Source organism: Typopeltis vanoorti, chromosome 2 (assembly GCF_054136105.1).
Source record: "Typopeltis vanoorti isolate ZY-2024b chromosome 2, IOZ_Tvanoo_1.0, whole genome shotgun sequence".
Lineage (NCBI taxonomy): Eukaryota > Metazoa > Arthropoda > Arachnida > Uropygi > Thelyphonidae > Typopeltis > Typopeltis vanoorti.
In genome coordinates, this window is record NC_143550.1 from 46874696 (window position 1) to 46894214 (window position 19519).

At 34.6% G+C, this 19519-nt stretch overlaps 1 protein-coding gene across 1 annotated transcript in view; it reads left to right on the forward strand.

The window, feature by feature from the left end:
• Nucleotides 1–18178, forward strand: part of LOC150108983 (acyl-coenzyme A synthetase ACSM3, mitochondrial-like) — a 124770-nt gene extending 106592 nt beyond the window's left edge. Inside the window, exons 15-18 of the mRNA XM_090401421.1 lie at nt 1069–1196; nt 11170–11269; nt 12650–12769; nt 18042–18178. Coding sequence (XP_090257547.1) covers nt 1069–1196; nt 11170–11269; nt 12650–12769; nt 18042–18128 — 435 coding nt within the window. The 3' untranslated portion in view covers nt 18129–18178. The remainder of the gene's footprint in view (nt 1–1068; nt 1197–11169; nt 11270–12649; nt 12770–18041) is intronic.
• The last annotated feature ends 1341 nt before the right edge of the window (nt 18179–19519 follow it).

Genomic DNA, 19519 nt, shown 5'->3' on the forward strand with positions numbered 1-19519 from the left:
AATAAATTCTACATCTCATCTTTGCTTTCCAAATTTTAAAACCTTATTATATTTGCAACTTTGAACTGGCATCCCCACTCTAGCACCCATTCACTCAGTCTATTCAAGTCTTCTTGTAAGGAAACAACATCTGCTCTACTCCTCATTGTCCCAACTTTGCATCATCTGCAAACAGCTGTATATCCAAATTCAAATCTTCCCCAATATCATTAACATGGACAGGGGACAATGCTTACATTGATGAGAAAGGCTACTTTTGGTTTGTTGGATGTGCTGATGATGTTGTTTTATCATCTGGGTAAGCAACAGTTATTTCTAAAATGTCTCTCTCTAGACTGAAACTGCATAATCATTTGCTATATCTAAGGGAGGTCATCTTTTACCAATTTATTTATGTACTTATAACAAGGTAATGAATGTATTGAACAAAGGAGATGCATATACTATGGTATACTTAAACAGCAATGGCTCTAAAACAGAGACACACCACTAGTGACTTTCCTCTTCTGGGATATTGTTCCCCCATACACAACTTGTTGATACCTATCACACAGCCACTCTTCAATCCATTGCACTAGTCTAATATCCAACCCAGTCTGCTCTAGTTTGACTATCAACTTGTCATTCAGTAATCTATCAAAATATAAATTGCAATGCTAAAAATTTCATTTCCTCTATGGTGAAATGTTTCTAATTTGATCTCTTAGAATTTTGAATGCAGAAAACTGAGACAACATTAAAATCTTACTAAATAATGAAACAGTCTGTAGAGTGTAATTGTGATAAAAACTAGTAGTAAAATTTTACTTATTGGAATCTTGTGATACACATTCCTGAGAGTACATAATAAAAAATGATGATTCCTATGCAATAAAAGTCATGCCAAAGAGTGATGTTAAGATATAATTAATGATCATGTACAAAACTAAATATGCAAAAAGAAAGTATGATTTTAAGTGAGTCTGATGTATAATATTTAAATTATTGCATTTTAGCTTTCAACAACTATCTTAAAAATTATTTGATGCAGATATCATATTCATTATAATATATTTCTTTATTCTGCAGAATGAACCTGTAAAAACTGCTTCTGTGTTTAGAGATGGCTATTTCTGGACAGGGGACAATGCTTACATTGATGAGGAAGGCTACTTTTGGTTTGTTGGACGTTCTGATGATGTTATTTTATCATCTGGGTAAGCAACAGTTATTTCTAAAATGTCTCTCTCTAGACTGAAACTGCATAATCATTTGCTATATCTAAGGGAGGTCATCTTTTACCAATTTATTTATGTACTTATAACAAGGTAATGAATGTATTGAACAAAGGAGATGCATATACGATGGTATACTTATATTTTGCCAAATATAAGTATACCATATTTGGTATACTTATATTTGGCATGGAATGAAAAGGCCTTTGATAGATCGCTACACAACAAGTTTGTAACTAAATTTGAGCAGAAGAGACCAGATGCCAGATTAGTGAGTTGAATAATTGACTGGCTCAGATAGGTATTGGTAAGTTGTGTATGTAGTGTGGTATCTTGAAAGAAGAAAGTCATGGCAATATGCGCAGGGATCTCATTTGGAGCCATTGTGGTTTAACCCATATATTAATGATATTGGAATGGATTTAATTGGAGATATTTAACTGCTTGCAGCAGATGCAAACCTGGGGAGAATGATGAGAAATCAAGCAGATATTTTGGCTTTACAGGAGGATTAAAACAGATTACATGATCTAGCAAGTGAGTGGAACTATCAGTTCAGTGTTGCGAAGAGTAAGGTTCTGAAATTTGGTAGGCAACAATGAAATAAAAAGTATCACATATGGCAGGGAAATTTTGAAGGAGGTCGAAGAGACAAGAAGTCTGGGAGTGGTGGACAAGGACCTGAAGTTCAGGAGTCACATTGCACAAGTTGTGAAGTCATCACATCAGATTAGACAATGATGCAGAGGACTTTAACATGCAGAAATAAAGATTTTGATTCCATTGTATAAGGCCTTGATCAGGCTTTACATGGATTTTTTGGCACAGATTTAGTCATCTGGTTTTCATTTTGATGAGGATATATGAGAAACTGTCCAGAGAAGACTAAGATGGTAACTGGTCTTTGGAATGTGGCAGATGAAGACAGATTGAGAGCATACACTTTGCAAAGCCTCATGAATGGGAGGAAAAGAGAGAGGATAAGATTGAGATATTTATGGTGGTAAGGAGTTGTTACCAGGTTAATGTAGAAGCAATTTTTCATAGAATGGGAGAGGGGAGCAAAACAATGGGCCACCCCTGGAAACTGTGTAAGGAAGGTGTAAGCAAGGGGATAAGAAGTATGCAGATTCTTTGCATGGAGAGTGGTTGGTGAATGGAATGCGTTGCCTGACAGTATGATGAATGAAGACACATTTAATAAATTTCAAGCACAGTTTGATGAGCTTTGTGTGTAACAGTGTGTACCTACCAGAATGAGTATTTTGACTCCATGGAGACCTGATGTTAAAATTAATAATAATTGCATGAAAAGGAGTAAAGCAAAGTGCACAAGATTGAAATATGTTTGAATTCTGCTATTTCCAGTCAGACAGATAGGCAATCTCTGAAGACTAGTTTTGGTAGTAGTAATAATAGTAGGGAATGAAAATTTATATTTTAAGGTAAGCTTTATTAGTCATATTCTCACTATTTACTGCTAACAATTAGCAATACCCATTGGTAGACATGATGGAGTCTTCCATAATGACAGTGCCCAATCTGTGTTGCCCATGAAACTGCAAGAATTGTTTGGAAAGCACAACATTAAGTTTCAACATTATGTTCCTATCAGCACAATCTCTTGATTTGAATTGTATTCATTTCTTGAGATTATAAGAACAACAAGGTCATTGGACTAGGTCATTGATATATGGAAGGAAGAAGGTGGACATGAGACTAGAACCCCCTGTGAAACCTCAGCATTAGTTGCATAATCAGAAAATAAGTAACCATCCACCATCACATGTAGCATACATCCAATCAGACAGCTGGCAACCCAGTTGCAGAAGTCATGTAACAATCCAAATGATGTGAATGTACTTAATAGGCTTTTGTGCTAGATGTGAATGTACTTAATAGACTTTTGTGCTAGACCCAGTCAAAAGCTTTGGAGATACCAAGTGCAACCACTTGAGATTCACCAAATTTTCCACAGTATTTGTCCCAAGGGCAACATATGTAAACTGATCTCCTATTCAACTGGCAGTTATTCATTAATTGGGCACCTTCAAGGTAGCATAACAGTTAGCTGTTGATGGATCTCTCCATTGCTTTAGAGAGAAGTGAGTGAAAGAAAGATTGGACAGTAGTTTGATGGTATGGATGATTTGTTACTCTTCTTGGAAACGAGTCAAACATGGTCTAATTTCTAAGCTGTGGGGATAGCCAGTGGAATAAGAGAGCATAAAAAGGTGATAGTGGAGGAAGAGGAGTCAGCTCTAGAGTGCAAACTTTCAGGACAATTGGTGGAATGCCATCAAGATTCTAAAACTTTTTTGATGTCCTATTTGGACAAGATTCTTTTTATCTCTTTCTGACAAGAGGTCTGATAAGACATTGCACATTGTTGTGTGTTTGGAATAGTTGGGGATTATTTAATAATGAAGCCAGGAGATTAACCTTTTCTTTGGGTGATGATACAATTGAACCTTCTGGGTGAAACAGGGATGGGAGGTGTTAGACAAAATTTATAGCCAGTTGCTTTGGCAAGAGACCAGAAGGCTTGACTGCCAAATGAATACAATGTATTTCCTGCTTTTGGCTCTTTCACAATCAGTTTTGGATACATTAATAGTTTTCTCACAGCTATTTCAGGTTCTAGTAAAAGTGGAGAACCATGGTTTACATAGAGGACAGCAATTTAGATTAAAATGGGGAAATGCATGTTTTCCTACCAGTAGGGATTAGATTACTTTAGTGATAAATTCAGTGTGTATGTTGGGGTTAGATGGTTGAAAACAATAGCTCAATCAAGGGAATGTGGAATAGAAGTTGCAAAGATTGTCTCACTTGGCATCGTTATAATGCCAGACCGATTTGGACTGTCAGTGGGATAAGAGATAAGTCCTAGATTGTGTTCTGAATTTTCTAGAGGACATACAACATTCGACTAGGATACCATAGGATTATGTTCCAGTACCACTATTATTTAATTTATATATCAATGATATACTTCAGAGTTTAAGAGGAGATATTCAAATGTTTGCCTCTCATGAAATTTAGTTAAATTTTTATGCAGCCAAAACACAATCCTGCCTTATTTTCCTGAAGAAAGACCATGCCTCACTCCCTCACTTTTAATAACACTCCACTCACCAATCAAGATCAATTGTCAAGACCAGCTTTCTCTTCTTAGGCTAACTTAAACAACTAGCCCACCCTGATATAAATACATCCATAGCTTCTACACACTCCAAAAAATTTGGTATTCTTGTTCATTCTAAATATTACTTTTCTTCTATTGAACTCCTAACATTTTACAAATCTGAAATCCGTTCTCCTTTAGATTATTGTTCTCACATCTGGGTTAATGCGCTAAAAAAATCCCTTTTTTAAAATTCTTCATTGTATCCAAAAGAGAGCTGTTCTCTTAATGGAGAACATCAGGAGAACAGTGATTGAAGGGAGCCTGTGCTCCCTCCAACCACTTTCCTGTAGACTCTCTGTTTCTGCATAATGTGTTTTCTATAGGTATTTTCATGGGTGATACTCCTCTGAATTGGTCACCACTATTCCTCCGTGTCATTCTAACCATGCATGAACACGAGCAGCTAGTGGTCAACATTCATGTACCATTCAGTTCCAGACTCTCTGAACCAACTTCACATCCTCTTCCTTTATTTCCTGTACCTCTGTTCCACTGGAGCAGTCTTCCCATATCATTTTCCCTAATATATATACAACCGCCAACTCTTCAAGAAACACAGCAGATTTCTTCATTATCTCTGATCACTTGTCAACACATAGCACTGTTGTGTCATAGATCTTAAGACCACTTATGTGGGGTTTGATATTAAAAAAAGTATGACTTCAAGGCTGGAAATGTGTATCAAATCTCTCAATGCCTGGAAATAATGACAACCATCTTTATTTGCTGTGAGAAAGCAATCACTTGTATTTGATCTCAAGAAAATCACAGTACTCTGAGTTCCTCCGTATGCACAGTATAAATGTGAAAGTTGACATAATAATACTCTCAATTCAGTTTGCAATGTTTCTTCTGCATGGTAAAAACAGTTATTCAAAATTTATGCTGGCAACCAACCAATTATGAAACTTCTTTCAACAAGAGTTTTTATTTTGACAAAAACATATTTCCTTCTGCATTATGCTAGGGTTCAAACATTGTGTTAAAAGTGTGTCCTATAAATGCACTTCTTAGACAACACTCTCTTCCCCCCCCTGCTTTTTGTTTGAGAGAGAGAGAGTTTATTTTATATGTGAAGATACAGTTTCAGCTGACTTGCAACATTCATTTCACATTTTGATTAATTTTGACTCAAATCCTCTTTCTTCCAGTTGAAATACTGTATTATTATTGAAAATATTCTTTTTGACCTATGATTTCTTCCATCTGAACCAGTTCTGTAGTAAGTAATATCATTTTCTTAAAGTGCTTTTAAAAACAGCTTGAAATGTGATACAAGTACAGAATTAATGATTGCTTCTGTTTTTGTTCTAGTGCTAGAAATTTTCAGGCTGTTTCATTCACATAATCTATTTTTCAACAAGAGAGAGATGTGCAAAGCAAAATCAAAGCCTCCAGCTCTGTAAACATCTTCTGATTTCTACCTACTTTTACAATGTAGTTTGTCAGTTTTTTTTTTTTTTTTTGAAGATGTCTTCATTCAACCTGCTTTTTAGTGCTTCTCAGTGTCTACATGAGCTATTAAATCAACATCCTTTATTTGCCACAGAAATTAAAATGTTCCAAGTTTACACACTAAACACTCATTTTCCAAATCATTTTGGCCGCTTTTAAGACATGGGAAGTTGCTAATTTTCTTTTCACTGAACACCACAGAAGATATGTACAACTGAATCAGACTGAATATTTATTATATTAGTGAAATGCAACATCAGTTTCTCTCACATGATATAAGTTTCTGAAATTGATAAAAGAAGGTGTATTCATGAAAAAAAAAAATCAAGAACACCGAAATTTTTATTATTATTATTATTATTATCCAGAGAGTTGTAGAGCAGATGCTCTCCTTCGATGAGTCTTTGGACTCCCTCGAGGTGTTATGTAATAATAATAATAATTATTCAGGCTTCCATGGAGTCAAAAGACTCATCATGGGAAGTTGTTTTTAGGAAACACAAAATCTCATAAATGGCAGGTAACATCAGAGGTGAGAGTTTGTCCTTAGGAGAAGGTAACAAGTTATAGATTTGGTTGATGGGTTTGTAAGTAGTGTCAAAATTATATTTCTTCATCAATTTTTGAAAGACATTCTGAGATGCCTGTGATGTAAGGTATGGGAATCCTATGGACTTCTTCTTGTTGTCGTCTTGGGTTGATGTGTGGGGAAGTGACTGATGATTTTTTGAGTTGTTTTAAGATTATACCCATTTAGTATGACTGTATTTTTGATTATTTCTAGTTCTTGGTTTAGAGATTCTTCAGAGGAGCAGAATTTGTGTGCTCTGGAAACTAGTGATTTAATGATGCCAAATATCTGAGATGGATGATGAGCGAAAGAATTGTGAATGTAGCGACCTGAAAATGTAGGCTTGCAATAAACAGACATGGCGATGGAACCGTCTTCTTTTCTTTGAATGTGTAAATCCAGAAAGGAGATACCCTATGGAGATTCTTTTTCTAGCATAAACTTGATGCGAGGGTGAAGAAGGTTTATTTTATCTAGAAACAGTTATAATTCCTGTTCGGGATGATCCCAGACTGCAAAGACATCATCAAAATATCATAGCCAAATTTTGGTTTGGGTTCAAAAGCGAATTTCTTTTTTTTTTCTTTTTTTTTTTTTCTTCCAGAATACTTGGAATATCCAAGATACTTGGGATGAAATATTTATATTAAAAGTTATCGTTGTGGTTAGTATGTGTGCTTTTAGTGATGAATTCAGCACAGGTTTCGTTATATAAAATCGTTCAGAAAACAGCAAACTCTCCAGATGCCTTCATCCTTCCTCATTCAAATGCAAGTGGTCTCTCGCATCCACATTGTCTTAAAAGAGGGAAAATATACGAGGAAAAGCCAGCCTGGTTGGCCGAGTAGTTAGCATATCTGCTGTCCAGCCGTTTGGCTGGAGAGCAGATATGCTAACCACTTGAATTCCACTGTGGGCATGGATGTTTGTGATTGTCTGTGAAAATACTAGTGGTGGCAGTGGGCCTAAATGGTGTTGGTGTAGATGATGATGGTAGTTGCGGTTCATTGTAGTTGGTGGATTGAGTGGTGGAGACAGAGAGCTGTAGAGTAATGCCCTCCCTTGATGAGTCTTTGGACTCCCTGGAGGTGTCACGTAATAATAATAATAATAATAAAGAGCACATATGGTAACACTAATAAATGTGTTCTTTGAGGAGCATATTTTACATTAAATGAATACTAAGGACTGATTTTGAGGAAGACAGCAACTTTCAATATACAAAAAGAAAGTTAAGAAGTGACAATGCCCAGATTTGGTCACCTGGTTTTCAGAATGATGAAGAGATGTTGGAAAGGGTCCAAAGGCGACTGACTAAGGTAGTTTCTAACCTCTGAAATGTCAACTATGAGGAAAGATTGAGAAGATGTAATTTGCAGAGTCTGGTGGACAGGAGAAAGAGGGGGAGATAAGATAGAGACCTACAAGTTGGTAAGGGGTTGTTATAGGATCAATGCTGGAGAAGTTCTACAGAAAATAGTGGGAGATCGGGGAAGAACCAGAGGTCATTCTTAGAAACTGTATAAAGAGGGTGTGAGTAGGGGAGTGAGAGGCAGTTTTTTTTTGTGCTGAGTTGTAAATGATTGGAATGCCTTGCCTGAGAGTGTGGTGTCTGCAAGGAGTTTGAGTGTGTTTAAGACAAAGTACAATGAGCTGTGTGTGTGTGATAAAAGGACCACCCAGATGAGTCTTTGACTCCATGAGGTCTTGTGGTAATAATAATAATATAATTTCTCTTGAAGTACTGCTCAAACCAGTGAAAAAAACATGCCATAACTGACAACATGGAAAATGGGAAATGAATATCATGGAGACCTCTTTGTCAGTGATAGCTGTTCGTGTTGTTCATCAAAAAAATTATATGCTTCTCATAAAAGATGATTCACATAATGTTGGAACTAATTGCATTTGTTACATGTTATACCACATTAAAGTTATTACTGAAAGATTTAATTCTGTTCATGTTTAGAAAATATCATTCATTTGACTGTTACATAAAAAGAACATTGTGATTTAGCAGGATTGCTATCACCAATGTCAAAACAATTTTCAGAACTAGATATATTTATAGAGACTCTTCAAAGAATAATCAGAAGCTAAAATTAATGAACAGTTTTAAAAATAATTACTTTTCTAATTTATCAAAATTTTAGACCATTCTTCTACATTAAAAAGCTTAGAAATCAGTAGTACAGCATATTAGCATGCATATCTGCTGATACTACAGTCTCGGTCAAAGCCAGTTCTAACCACTTAGCCACCTCAATAATTTTTAATACTTTTTACTTCATTTAGGTTAGGTTTTCTTAGGAGCACAAAAGTTTTGTTATCCTTATGAGAAATTGCAAGTTAATTCTGTTCGTTTCATGTCTTTTTTTCTTGTTAATTAAGATTTATTTTTGCTACATCAAGTAAGAAGAAGAATGATTATAGAAGAATAATCTTAATTAATGCTGATGGCAGAAAATTTAGCAAGTAGAAGAAATAGTTGAGTTAAGTGATCACTTTACAAGGATGCATCTTGCAGGTGGAAGATATTGTAGTTGCCAATATAACAGAGATTAATGTGAGAACTGAAGTAGAACTGGGGGTGCTCAGCATATTGAGAAATATCCATGTGAATGCGGCATTGGGATTGGATTGCAGGTCTGTCCATGTGTTTCACAAATGTGTAGGAGAACTGAGAGTGCCTCTAACCAAGCTATTTAAATCCTAGCTGTGGTAAGTTTCCAAGGGGGCGGAAGGAGGGCAATATAGTAGCTCCATTACATAAAGAAGACTCCAAAATAGAAGTAGCAAATTACAGACTAATTAATATCTCAGAAATAATGGTTAAGGTATTAGAAAGCTGGTTAAAGGTAGAATTCAGAAATAGGTAGATAGAAATGTGATATTTCTATGAAAGGTGCATAGCTTTGTGAAAGGTAAATCCTGCCTTATTAATTTTCTCCCATTTTATGATGCAGTGACAGCTTAGTAGGATAAGAGAAATCGCTACACCATAATATTAGTGGACTTTGCAAATTCCAGCAGTATTATGGTATTTTCTCAAATGCACGCAGAAAACTATTACATAAGGTGGGCAAATGGGAATGGATCTGAAGCTTGTGGTGTGGATGGGAGAGGATGGCTGACAGACAGACACCCAAGGGTAGTATATTATGGAGTAGAATCCAAGAGAATTACTGATACTGTTAATTTCTGTATTAACGATGTAGAGAATGAGTTGAAGCAGCATATGCAGTTGGTTGCCGAGAATGCAAGATTGTGGAGAGCAAAAATATTAAAAGAATCATTTAAATAAATTGGCAGTGTGGACAACAGATAACGGCTGTTAGTTTAATATGGCATGATGTAAGGGTATTATTATTATTTGACACCTTCGAGGAGTCCAAGGACTCATCATGGGAGGGTACTCTACTCCACTACACCCACACATCTCACTACCTGCCCTACTACTTAATTCTCCAACTACAATCATCAACACACAATGCTGTCTAGTGCTCACAACCAATAATAGTATATTTTGGGTGTAAATTATATGTGTTCTTATGGCCGATTTTCCTGTACATGGGATGAAAAACCTGAGTTTCCAGGAGGGGGAATCCTGCTGCCTCCATATGAGATCAGCAAACTCACTTTTAATTGAAAAATTCCATATAAAGATTCCTCTCATCATGGCAAGAATCGAACTCAGGTCTTTTCCAATTGAAGGGTGCAATGTCCCATTATTCTTCCAATTGCACTATGGAAGCACTATGTAGTTCGAGACAAAAAGATTATATACTGTGTATTAGACTGATGGTATATTACAGAAAATTAATGAAGCTAGAAATTTGGAGGAAGTAGAGAGTTGAAGTTCAGAGGGTATGTTTCAGAAGTTGCAAAAATAGTTCAAATGGTTACGTGATTTCGAAAAACACATTAACAGGTAGAGATTATTGTCCTCTATGATATGACTGCATCTTATATACTGTGCACATATTTGGTTGTCAGAGTTTCTTGGAGATAAAGAGGTAGTAGAAAGAATTCAGAGACAAGTAACCAAGACGGTTTGAGGTCTGTGGAATGTGCACTATGAGAATAGATGGAAGGTACACACATGACTGCAACATGCAGTTGACAGGAAGAAAACAGAGGATGTGATAGCAATTTATGAGTTACTAAAGCAATTCTATAAAAATTGTACAATAGAAAATTTGCAATACATTATGAGTAAGGAGAGGTGTCACCACTGAAAGCTGTATGGTTAATAAAAGTTTGAGGACTAGATTTTTTATTTGAAGTGTGATGAATAACTGGAATGGATTACCAGAGGTAGTTGCAAGTATTCTGACAGAGAATGGGCTTAAGGAGAAGTATGATAGCTGTTTTGTGAAAAATAGTTAGTGTAATCCTCTGATAATGTCTTTTGACTCCATGCCAGTAATAATAATAATAACAATAACAACAACAGATGTGATAGTTGAGAAATAAAAAATGTAAAAAATAAAATAAAATGGAAAACAAGAGTCTTGTGTCTGAAATAAGAAAAATTATTAGAGATGGAATCAGATTAACTAATAAATAATTGAAATTGAACAGCATTTAGAAAGTTGAAGTATTTTGATATTTTGCACTGAATTTTAAAATAAATATCTCAAATTACATTTACATACCCTACATTTTAAATGTTAGCATTCTGTAAATTTGCATAGCACATAGTATAATGTTGTGTAATGTATTTTGCATATTTTTAGTTATAGGATTGGTCCTTTTGAAGTAGAAAGTGCACTTTTGGAACATTCAGCTGTGTATGAAGTAGCTGTAGTCAGTAGCCCATGTTCTCAAAGGGGAGAGGTATGGAAATATATTGTCAGCTATACAATATATTTGATTTGTTTAATTCAATTATATAATTTAATTCAATTGATTTGTTGAATTAAACTAATTTTATTCTAATTAATTATTACCCTTATCAACATAGGAGCTCAGGAAGTCAGGACTCACTGCAGAAAGTCCATACTATTTGCCACAATGTCTGTAATGCCACACAGAATTTCTCTATTACGTGTTCTAGCAAGATTTCTTCATTTCTAATACTTGTAAAAAATGCTCATAAAAATTGGTGAAGAACAAGCTGAGTCTAAGACTAGAATTTGCCTTACAACAAATATTGGAGAAAAACATGTGTAAATGGAAGCTTAAATAATTCAATATATATCTTAAACTTAAGTTGCAGATTATTATTATAATCAGACCTTCATGGAGTCAAAAGACTCATAATGTGAGATCATACCATGCCTTAAATGCATTCACCATCTCTGCACACACCAGATGCTCAGGCAATACATCCCAATCATCCACCACTCTCTTCACACAAAAAATCTATTCTTTATCAATACCCCAATGTCATTGACATACAGGTTCAACAGCATTGGCCTTAAAACAGACACCCCTGAGGCACACCACTAGTGACTTTCCTCTTCTGGGATATTTCTGCCTCATACACAACTTGTTGATACCTAACAGACAGCGAATCTCCAATCGAATGCATTGGTCTAATATCCAACCCTATCCACTCTAGTTTGACTATCAACTTATCTGACACTGACAAAGCACTTGTAGCTGCTTCTTGCAACCCCTCACAAAACTATAGTCCTCACGTCCTTGCTGCTGTTCTGAAGGATCTTACAAACAAGAATTGGAAACTATCACACAAACAGCTCTACTAAATGGATACAATTGATCTTTTAAGCTACTGTGTTCACTTTTGCAGTATGCAATCTGAACTTTTCTTCTTTGCTGTAGTTTACTATGGTCTGTAAACAGAAGGAACAAATGAAGAGATAAAAAAAAATTATGTTTGTAATTAAACTGTAAAATTCAGTCATGATATTTCATCTTCCTTTTAACATGTTGGTCTCAGTTGCCTGTCACGGCAAGTAACTTAACTTCATATAAACCTGATGCCCTGCTAGGATTAATTCTATCTGCAGAGAATTTTCCACATTTTAAAAATTGGATATGTATATTTGTAAGATTTTTATTAAAAAAAATATTATTGTTATTATTTTTATATAATTTTAAGTGAAAAATGAAATTTCTGTGTAAAGGAAGCTAAACTGAAATTATTTAAAATATACTAATATTTCTGTGTAATTATAATGAATTTTATCTGCTTTTAAGGCTTGTGTGCTTTAATTAGGTTATAATTCATATATAAATACTACATTTCAGGTAGTAAAAGCATTTGTAGTATTACGACAAGAGTATTTAAATCACGACAGAGATCTGTTAGTAAAAGAACTTCAGAATCATGTAAAATCTGTTACTGCTCCTTACAAGTATCCACGTAAGGTAAGGGTTTTTTTTTTGTTTTGTTTGTTTGTCCTGATAAGATATCTCAAATTCTTTGCGAGTTGCTTATTTGATAATATGATCATTAATGACTACAATTTATAGAACCACTCAATGCTTTTGACTGTGTTCAACATGTAAAATTGTGGGAGGTAATGAATGAGGTTTCTTCAGCACATTATCAAATTGATTAAAGGCACAATAAGAATTGGAGTTAGATAAACTTATTGGCTTCAGGTAAGCTGCCTGCTTGCTCCACTCCTATTCAATATCTGCTGAGGACATCATGTGTGGTGCACTGCATAAGCTGAAGATAGAAATTAGGATGGATGACAGATGGACCAGCATTCTGAGATACACCATTGATACAGCACTCCTCTATAATGACAGGGAAAAGCAAGAACAATTTCATGAGTGAACTAATGAGATCATCGAAAGCAGAGGGCTTGAACTCAACCCTCTCAAGATGAAGATTATGGTTCTTGAAGACAGTATAGACAAAGAAGGTTCTGAGAAACATTTGTACCTTAATGGAGGACACTCCAGAAATAACTGAGGTCAGCAAATTTCAGTATCTAGAAGTATGAAGAGTATCTTATCTTCTTTTGTGGCTAGGACAATGATCTATGTAACATCTTGAGTGCACACAATTTGTTCCTCTGAAAGATCCTTTAAACAAGAATTGAAAACTATTACACATTTAAAGTGTGGGAGGACAGATTTATCCTTACAGGAACAAAACTGACAATTATGGATGTAACTGCTTATGGATGCAAAACTTTGAATCTAAACAAGTCTAATAGGAAAATCTGGTTATGGATGCTTAAATGATTGTCGCTCATGTTGATGTTTAATGGAGAAAATACATAATAATTGACTAACTAAATTTATTTAGCTGATTAAATTATATTTTTTTTTATCTTTGTGGACGCAAAGAAATATTAATCACTATGTGCACACAGACGCACTGGCAGGAAGATAAACACAGACTAATTTCAAAGGGCCTACAGTCTTAACTAGCACTCTCTATGGATAATGTGACAGTCTCACAATCATGGTCTCCCAGATTGTTGGCAGTGTGATGCAGCTGAATCTCTTTAGTTCTTTTGAATTTTGTAGTGCTGTGGCAGATTCCAGGAACAAGCTCTCTGATTTGTGTCTGTGTCTATATAAGTGTGTGTGTGTGTGTGTGCACGCGCGCTTTAATCAGTATGTTACACTACAGATTTAATGAAATGCCATATTTTTTAGATAATCTATGTAACATCTTGAGTGCACACAATTTGTTCCTCTGAAAGATCTTTTAAACAAGAATTGAAAACTATTACACAAGCAGCACTAATGAATGAATGCAATCCAAGAATAACAGAGAAAATAATTAACAATTTTCCTATACAGTGACCTAAACAAGAAGGCCACAGGACTCCTATACCTATATTAAAGGCATCTCTGAATGAGTGGCAAAAATTTTGTGAAAATATAAACTCATCACTACCTACAAACCCATCAACCAAATTCATAATCTGACGTCTTCTCCAAAAAGATAAACTCTTGCCATTATGCTACCTAGCATATACAAAGTACCATGTTCATGAAGCTTGTCTTACTATGAACAAACAGGAAGATCTGTCAAAAAATGCATTTCTTGAATATCTGGCTCATCAAACCTCACAAATGAAGACAGTATAGACAAAGAAGGTTCTGAGAAACATTTGTACCTTAATGTCCTAACACAACATGGGATCAAAAATCCAATGGGAAAATGCCAAACCGTCACACAGATCCATGTATAAACATGAACGTTTTTACAAGGAAAGTGCTGAAGCTCTACTTGATCAACCTAACCTCAATCTTAACAACTGCTTCATCATTCCTTAAGTGTGGGAAATTGTCATTTTTAACTGTATTAAATAAATTGTATTCTCAAGTGTGTGTTTGTTTGTTTGTTTTTTCTTTTAACTCAAAATTATCCAATTTAATTTTATTTTTTTAGTCCAATAGTTTGTAATTAATGAACATGTGACTACATTATATCTGTATAATATTTTTATAATTTTATTTATATATATATTGAAAAGCAGATGTGATAGGGGTACATCCTTGTCATACTCCGCTTGATATATCTTTCCATTCTGAGATGTGTTCTAATTTAACTGCTATTTTAGTTCCTGTATATATTTCACTCCAACTCTAATGAAACAACAGATTTATTCAAGAAGGTTAAGGATATAACCAAAAAATTCAAACCAAAACTTAATATAATTGCAGAGGAAAACGGCAAGATCTTAAATGACACTAATGACATAGCCAGAAGATCGAAGAGTATTGCAACGAGCTTTACAAGGACCCAGCTATTCAACAAGAAGATGAAGGAGCTATGGAAAACACGAAAACAGAACTGGAGATCCTCAAAAGTAAAGTAGAACAAGCAATCAAAAAATTAAGGAATAACAAAGCCCCAGGTCCTGATTCAATACTGGCTGAAATGCTGAAAAACCTTGGAGAAAATGAAGTCAACTGGATACATGATTTATGCAACAAAATCTGCTTTATAGATTACTCCAAGGCCTTTGACTGTATGAGGAGGGATATTTTATGAGATATTATGCAAGAATCAGGAATACCAAACCATCTAGTAATCATCATAAAAAACTTATATCAAGGAAATCAAGCAACAGTAAGAATTGAAAACTCAGAGTCTCCTGCATTCCAACTTGAAAAAGGATCAAGACAAGGATGCATACTCTCACCATTACTATTCAACCTTTACAGCAAAACTATAATGAAAAGATCTCTAGAAAAGTGGAATGGAGGCATTAAATTAGGTGGCCGAACAATCACTAATCTATGATACACAGATGACACAGTGATAATAATAATAAATGAACAGGAATTAAAATCCATCTTAAATCAATTAGAATAGGAAAGCTTAAGCCATGGTTTTCAAATAAATCAAGACAAAACCAAAATAATGGTTTTAAACAACACAGAAGAAATATATATAGAAGGAATTAAAATTGTTGACAATTTCAACTACCTTAGAGTGATAATAACAAAAAAAGGTTATTATTATTCCGGGCAACTCCAAGGAGTCAACGGACTCATCGAGGGAGGCCCTAACATCAGGATTGATGTAAAAAGAATGCGATCTAAGAAAGCGATGACTGATTTAATTAAGATCTGGAAAGGCAGGTACATCTCCAGAACACCAAAATTAAGCTTGTAGAAACCTTGGTTTTTTTCGATCTTTCTCTATGCTTCTGAGTCTTAGACAATGACAAAAGATGACAGAAGAAGAATTGAAGCATTCAAGCTCGGTGTTGGAGAAGATTGTTAAGAGTGTCTTGGACAGAAAAACAAATAAACAAAAGTATCCCAGAAGAACTGAATATCTACACAAGACTGATAAACATAATTGACAAGAGAATGGTGCAATATTTTGGACACATATGTAGAAGGGAAGGCAACTGCCTGGAAAAAATAATCATCCAGGGTAAATCGTGTGGGAAAACAAAAAGATGAAACCCCCCCACACACACACACCCACAACAGGTGGATTGACCAAATATCAAGAATCACTGGACTTAATGATAATAATATGCTGCATTTTTTAATTAACTACTGAGATTCTTCTGAAGTTTTAGTATAAATAAATCTATAAAATGACATTTTAAAAGCCAGTCTCAAAATAAAAAAGTATATTGCAATTTAAAATTAAATACTGAGATTCTTCTGAAGTTTTAGTATAAATAAATCTATAAAATGACATTTTAAAAGACAGTCAAAATAAAAAAGTATGTTGCAATTTAACATCATTATTAGTGGAGAGAGAGAAAAGAGAGAGAGAGTATTCTTTTGAAATAGATACATTGAAGTAGATATAATTTAACATATTTTTTAACATGTGCTTCCAAAGTGAAATTTATTTTTCTCTTTTGTGAACAAACAAATTTATCACATAATGCAAAAACATTATGAAAAGTGCCACTACCCAGGCCAGTTTCAACTCTTCTTGAGGTCTCATCAGCAGGAACCAGACCCAGAAAAGCTTCCAAGTTAAGCAGTTTATCTTAAATTGTTATTTATCTTAATTCCATTAATGGCTCTACTATTAAAGAATTAAAGTGGATTATGGTAATTATATGACAAAAGACAGAAGTCTTATGTTTATTCATGCAAACTCCTAAGGTGGTTGTACATTTTCTCGATTTCATCAGTAGGGAGGATAAATCATATTAAATACATAAAATAAAATCCGGTGTTATGAAATCAGCAGGCCTGATTGGCCAAGTGGTTAGTGTATCTGCTCTCCAGCCAAAAGGCTGCAGGTTCAAATCCCACCATGGGCATAGATGTTTGTGATTGTCTGTGAAAACTGAAAATACTAGTGGTGGTGGGCAGTAGATGGCGTTGGTGTAGATGATGCGGTTCACTGTAGTTGGGGTGGATTTGAATAGTGGAGACAGAGAGTTGTAGGGTAGGTGGACCCCTGGAGGTGTCACGTAATAACATCTCCTAAAGGAGTTGGGCTTTGCATTAAGGGTAAATATTAAGAATAGTGATCAGAGCTTATTCCACCTTTACCACGAGTTGCCTAGACTTGCACTACTTTGCAGGTCACCTAGACTTGCAATACGTGCAGGTGCAAACTTGACTTATTTGTCTGTTTGCTTACTTGGGAAATGGAGTAAAACCAGGTTTAAAATAGCTTGGCATCTTTAACATATATTATACCCAAGGTAAAAAACTTTCTACAAGAATATGATTTTGTTGCATGTTATTATTATATCAATACATAAAAGATGTTCTTACTTCATTTAACAAGTTATTATTATTATTAACATCTGACCTCCATGGAGTAAGAGATTCATCGTATTAAGAGGTAGGGATAATATTATCCCCCCTCCATAGTATCTTGATCATATCACATTTGAATTTTAATTTGTGTATAATGCTATTGTATACAAATTGTTTGATTGATTTTCATGGTAATGTATGATTTCAAGAGTTAGAGATCTAGATTTCCAGAAAGGAAAAAACTCCCTCAGTCTATCTTTACAGTTATCTGTGAAAAGAGAGTATGATAGACCTAGTGAGTTAATGTAGACTTCTGTTGACAAGTCTTTAGATTCCATGGCCTAATAATAATAAAAAAATAGAAAATGTAATGATTTTTTATCTTATAGTTAAATTGTTTCATTATTTTTCTCAAAAATGAAATTGTTTTAAAGTTTATTTATTCAAAAAAGCAATTTATTTTTCTTTTATTCAGATTGAGTTTGTAGAACACCTGCCTAAAACGATGAATGGAAAAATTGGAAGAGTAGAACTAAGGAAACGAGAATGGGGAAGAGTTTAATTATTATTTTTACATAAGCAAAGTGGATATTAGATCCAGCATTATTTGAAAGCTGAATGTGGAAATTATGAAAGTTTCATGATAAATTTAGTTTAATCCTTTATCCAAGTATAGGCAAACACAGTTTGCACCTGAAAATATGTTCAGGACTGAGGCAAGGTGGTACATCTGTTGGCAACTCGTAGCAAAGGTGGACCAAGCTCTCATCTCCCCTTGTCTTATCTTTTTGTCTTATGAGAGCTTGGTCCACCTTTGCTACGAGCTGCCAACAGATACCACCTTGCCTCAGTCCTAAACAAATTTTCAGGTGCAAACTGTGTTTGCCTACACTTGGATAAAGTATTAAACTAAATTTATTATAGTCTAACCAAGTGCAAAATAAACTTCCAAAAGTTTCATGAGTTGACCAGAGAGCTTGCAGGAATACATTCCTCAGCATTCACGAGTTGCCTTAGTGTGTGGACTACTTAAAAGACATAGACGCTGCCTGAGCATCTATATATTCACCTTTTATTAGTCCATTTTGATAAGGTTTCACTGGCCTGACAGCTGTTTTGAACTGGTTGGTTCTCTTCAGAAACCTTAGAGAGCAAAAACTCTCATTGTACTAAGGAACTTGAAATGTCAAAAAAAAAAAAAAATACATTTCTTTGACATTTCAAGTTCCTTAGTAAGTGAACTCTCAGAGCTTTGAAATAATGCTAGATCTAATATCTTTGCTTATGTAATTTTGCATATCCAAACCGAAGCCTTTTTGACTCTTTATTTTAGGAATTACTTTTATGCACTGACCGAGAGTTCGCTTACAAAAAAATACATTTCTTTGACATTTCAAATTCTTTAGTACAATGAGAATTTTTGCTCTCTTAAGGTTTCTGCCTGGTCTTTGAAGAGAACCAACCAGTCTGAAACAGTTGTCAGGCCAGTGAAACCTTATCAAAATGGACTAAAGGCATTTTGATAAGGTTTCATATATAGATGCTTAGGCGACACCCATGTCTTTTAAGTAGTCCACACTAAGGCAACTCATGAATGCTGAGGAATGTATTTCCGCAAGCTCTCCTGGCAACTCACAAAACTGCATCGCCGAACTGAAGCCTTTTGGCTCTTTATTTTAGTAATTTTTTTTTTGTTTGTTTTGTTGTTTTTCTGTGAAATTGTAATTCTAAGTGAATAGAATGTTTTTTTCTTTCTTTCTGAGTCTTCATTTTATATACATCAATTCCATACATCAGAGGTTGCAAAACCTTTGGTACATCCCTGATATGTGTGAACAGGTGTGGGCAAATTTTAAAATATATGCATTGTTTTTTTTTTCCTTTTTTAAACAAAAAAATTATTTATTTCTAATGTTATATGTTGAACCATAAATTTTGGTTTATGATTTATAT